Source organism: Acanthisitta chloris, unplaced genomic scaffold (assembly GCF_000695815.1).
Source record: "Acanthisitta chloris isolate BGI_N310 unplaced genomic scaffold, ASM69581v1 scaffold3539, whole genome shotgun sequence".
In the NCBI taxonomy this organism is placed as follows: Eukaryota; Metazoa; Chordata; class Aves; order Passeriformes; family Acanthisittidae; genus Acanthisitta; species Acanthisitta chloris.
This window is the reverse complement of record NW_008690651.1, coordinates 7,633-12,632: the sequence shown is the minus strand read 5'-3', so window position 1 is coordinate 12,632 and position 5,000 is coordinate 7,633. Positions and strand designations below refer to the sequence as shown.

Here is a 5,000-nt window from a genome sequence, read left to right as displayed (position 1 = left end):
GGGCTTTTAGCTGCAAGGAAAGAAAGCTGTAGGGTGTTACGCCTTCCCACTGCCCAGTTGGATTTTTATGGATCTGAGCTATTTGAGTGAAGGGAGATAATGATACTTACAGGTTATTTTTTTCTGAAGAAGGAATAGCTACAGTAAGGCAGATAATAGATGTGTTCTGTATTAGCAGTTCTTTAGAAATTAGAGTTAAGAAGATACTAAAAAACTAGTCAGTGAGATTCTGTGGAGATCTTACTGCTCTGTAGATTAGTGGATGCTTTGGAAGTATGAATGTGTTTGCTCCTTTTCCACATGCTTTTAGTTTCATATTAGATGTGGAGTAATAAGGTGTGGGGGATGTGGGATGTGTGTTTTCAGAAGTTTCTAACTATTTATCCAAACTGGAAAACTTCAGCAGTGGACAGATGAGAGTTTGAGCTAATGCTTGACTGAACTATTGCAGACTAAAGAGAACTAACTGCTCGACTCTAGATGCTGGATGCTTTTAATTCCCATTAGTTTCAGCTCGTTAGGGACTGTGGGAAAAAACACACAACCCTGGGCCACAATATAAAACACAAACACATTTATTCCTCTAGGTGCACTAGGGCAAAGGAGAAAATCTGGATGAATGGAATGAAAATAAACAGAAATGTAGAAAAAGCAAATGGTCTTTGAAAAGGCATTTGCTCTGTGGCTTAATGTGTATGGGGGGGAAATGGGTATTTTCCAGTGTACTCTGGATACTCAGACTGAACTCTTTGCCTTAGAAGCATGTTTAACATGAATTCTTTCTCTGTTAATAGATGACTGGTAAAGGCTTTCAGCTGGTACAGACTAAAGAAGTCGCAATGAAGGCAGAGGATGCTCACAGAGTTTTCCAGCAGTGTGCATCAGAGTTTATTCCACTGCTTGAAAAAGGTGAGTTTGTGTTGTTTTCTTTCTCCTCTTGATATAGAAGTCTAACTGTCACCAGAGAGGTCTGGTGAAGAAAGAGGAACGAAGGAGAAATTTGGGTTTCTATACTGTAAAACCTTGTGAGATGAGTTTTGATAGCCTCAATGAGACCCTAGAGCAGCCAAAACTCCTGAAGGCATCAGAAATGAGCTATTTCACATGTCTTTTGTGGCTCTGCTCCCCCTCTAGTGGTCCAACCGCATAGCTCAGGAGCAGTGGCACATGCAGCTGTGCCTGGAGTGGCCAAAAGGAGCTCGTGCTTTTAGACTATTTCTAACTTGTCACCATTGCTGCTCAGCCACCTAGATGTTCAGAGTTTCTGTATGAATATTTAAGCAAATCAATATAGATGTGCATAAAGAAGGCAAGTGTTCCGTTCCTGTTTATAACTGGTGCACTGTCAGTGTTTCAAGTGCCTTTCTGTTGGTCTGACTGCAGTTGGGTTTTGTCTCTTCCTGCAGAAGTATTCACGTCTTGCCATCTGTTGCATGCTGAAGCTCAGTACATGCTCCCAAACTCAGTAGCAACATGCAGGTTTTTTCACAGTGACATACGAGGCCTGTGATGTTCATTGCAAGAGTAGGACAAAAGTCATTGTGCTTATGACAGTCTAGTTTATGGGCTATTTTGCAGTCATGTGGGAAGAAATAACGTGTTGAGAATGAAACCGGAGAAAGGGGATGTGCAAATAGTGGGTGAGAACAAGCCTAAAAATCAGTCAGTTTGCTATCTTGGGACTGCAGCATAAATGCCTGGATGACTCAGTCCTACTCCAGATGTCTGAAATGGCTCACGATTTGAGCACTGTCGTCTGACTCACTTCCACCATGCCCTGTGCTCCTTAGCATTTTTGTGCTATTGCTGCCTTTGAAGAAGTAAAACTGGAATCCTGACAAAATCTCTGCAAAAATGAGCATGGAATTGCAGATACTTTCTTCTCAGATAACTCTTTCCTTTGAAGCTATGTTTAAGTGTTTTTAATTCTTTACCCTGCGTTATGGGGCTGCTGAAGCAAAAACCATAAAATGCTCTTGCAAGCCTCACAATTCCCTGTGGGTTGAGAAATCTACTGTTTCAATGCTAGGCTTAAAAGTAGTATTGATTTTAGATGAAACTCTTTCCTAGGTCCAGTGGTCGCGTTGGAGTTCAGTGGAGATGGTGCTGTGGAAGGATGTCGAAGCACTGTAAACGAAGTTTTTAGTGGGACCAAGGTAAGCTGGTGTACTACTTTATTGACAGAAAATGTTACGGAATGTCTGAGATACTTCATGGTCAAGATGTAGTGTTGACATACTACACAATCTCTTTAGGTTTATGAGTAATAAATTTTGAATAGCCTTTTGTTGTCGTTTTGGTTTTTTGTACTCAAAACTCCAGTTGCTTGTTGGCAACAAGAAAACTTGTCCTAGGTAAGAGGATACTAAATCCACACGTCCATTGAGGAATAGATGATTTTCACTTAAAACTGTCATTTCACATAGTAGTAAAATAAAGTTCTATAAATATAGTATGGAAAAGTTCAGCTGCAAGTCTCAGACTGAACTCTGCCTTGTGATGCCCTGTCTGTTAAACCTGGACAAAGGTAATATGATGGGATTTCAGCTTTTCTCATTGTTTGTTTGCTGTGTGGGATACTGCAAAATGATTTCCTTCAAAGGCAGCTTTCTCTTTTTTTCTCTCATCTTGTTTAACTGTAGCTTCTGTACACCACACCTCCTCTTTCCTTGCTGTCCCCCTTTCTCAAATGGCAGTGGTTTTGAGAAAGTTTCTGGAAACAATTACAGCGCTCCTGATAACAGCAAAGTGGCAAAACCTTTGCTTTCAGGCAGCTGTTCCAAGAAGACTAGAATGTCTTTGAGACAGTGTCCATACAGCTCCTTGATCTTTCAGTTATTTTCAAAAGAGCTACTTGGAAGCAGACTGTTTGGTTTCTGGATAACACTTGTCTTGTGATCACAGAACCAGTTAGGTTGGAAGGGGCAACAGTGGGACATCTGGTCCAACCTCTCTACTCCAGCAGGGCCACCCTAGAGCACATCGTGTCCAGATGGTTCATGAATACCTCCAGTGAGGGAGAATCCATCACCTCTCTGGGCAATCTGTTCAGTGCTCAGTCACCTGCACAGGAAAAGTTCTTCCTCGTAATCAGGTGGAACTTCCTGTGCCTCAATCTTTCCATGAAAAAATTACCTCATTTAAGTTCTTGATTGCAGCTATTGCTTGCATGTTGAGACTGATGAACAGCCACAGTACTGTTTGTTACACTGAACTCTGAGTATTGCCTAAGACACTTCTCTTGATCTGCTGAAAGCTTTCAAAGGTGGCTTGTCCTAAGGCTTGGACTTCTACATGCATTAATAAATTTAGAAAAATGCAAATGTGATTGAAGATTTTTATTTAAAAAATAGTCATCTTCTGAAGAGGCAATTAAGGGTATTTTTTGAGGGGAATAGAACACAACGGAGCCTTTCTTGCCTTTCTGTTAAAGGAAAACTTCATGGTAATCTAAGGGGTTTGTGTATTTATTTTTCCCCCCAGTCTCCTGGACGGAGTTGACTTTACCAAGCAAAATACATCTAAGTGGACACTAGCTGAAGCTGTGTCTTCTGACTTCTAATTTCCATCAGTAGAAGGCAAGGGTTAATGCAGCTAGCATGTCTGCTAGGAAGGGGTGACAGTCGCCAAGGGTGGGCTGAGAGGACTCTAGGACTGTTCTGTCACAGTGGGGACTAACAGAGTTGTGCCTCTCAGGAAACACAAAGCTAAAAATAAGTGTTACTGATTCCAAATGAGCAACGACTACTCTTAGTGATGCATAACTCTTTTCTTGTTTACCAAAACAGGTTTTTGTATCAGAGAGCAAGGCATCAGCATCTCAAGATGTAGACAATTTCTACAACTTTGCTGACATGCAGATGGGAATGTGAAGTTTAACATGAAGGTGTCCACATATGGTTTGTCTTGGCACTTGGATGTCACTTGGTTCGAATATCTCAGTAGGATCTGAGGAATTTTGTCATCTGGTTTTGTATTTCTCATATATCCCTTTTATAAAGCTGTTGGTGGTTTTAATACCATATTACCTGAACTGGACTAAATGGCTCCCCATGTGCATTGTGCTCGAAACTTATGTTTCAACTCCAGAAACAATTGAGGTTTTCTACTAACTTTTTTACAGTGATTTCTAAACATCTGTTGAGACTTGAATGTTTCTTCACAACATCTGTTGGTTATACATATTTGCAAAGTGCAATGCCGATCCAAGTTTAATGCAGTAGTAATTGTTACCTTTAACTCAGACACATTGTTTGGAAAGTACATTTTATGTGAAACTTGTTGTTCAAAACTTTCCCACATGCAAGTTTGTCTTCACTGGGGGTCCAGGAAGGAAGCTGGAGTTGTTGACTTTTCCTGAAAGCTTAGCCTGAAATGAATTGTCCTTAGAGCATGCTTTCAGAAGCAGTTTGTGACTTTGGCTTACTCTGCTTCAGCATTTTTTTGAATTAAGTTGTTTGCAGCAGCATTTATGCCAAGAGTTGTCACAACAGCGTTCTGGTAAGTGAGCACTTGCCAGGCTTTTCTGCTTTGAGGTGAGTTCTGAGCATGAGTGCTCTGCTGAAGCTCCTCTCAGGTCCACTGGGGTTCTCTGGCAATACATCTGCCTCTGGTGTTCCCCAGCCATGTGTACATGAGGTTCCCTTGGACTCGGAGCAATAAATCTCTGGCACCACTGTTGCTTGCTAGAAGGGACACACAGTAACCAGTAGTCAGAGAGGGCTCTGATGGCATTAAAAACACCCCAGGTGAAAGCTTTTGCATTCAGTATTAGTACAGAAAAATTGGGTGTAAAGTACCACACATTGCTGTAGGGTTTATTTTGGATTCATTCTAAAAACAGAACGAAGAAGTGCTACGAGCATTTTGTGAGATGCTTTTGAGTAGTGGTCAGTAAGAATTCTTATTGCTAAATGATGCATATTAGAATGCAAATCTGAATGGGTATTCAATACAGGATTGATTGATTTTTTTGCATATTGCATCCTTACTGATTTTTC

General features: G+C 40.9%; 1 protein-coding gene across 1 annotated transcript in view; it reads left to right on the top strand.

Annotated features, from left to right (window-relative positions):
* The window catches only part of RP2 (retinitis pigmentosa 2 (X-linked recessive)), a 6,351-nt gene extending 2,344 nt beyond the window's left edge, over window positions 1-4,007 (top strand). The window contains exons 3-5 of the mRNA XM_009081880.1: window positions 795-909; window positions 2,071-2,156; window positions 3,789-4,007. Coding sequence (XP_009080128.1) covers window positions 795-909; window positions 2,071-2,156; window positions 3,789-3,872 — 285 coding nt within the window. The 3' untranslated portion in view covers window positions 3,873-4,007. The remainder of the gene's footprint in view (window positions 1-794; window positions 910-2,070; window positions 2,157-3,788) is intronic.
* The last annotated feature ends 993 nt before the right edge of the window (window positions 4,008-5,000 follow it).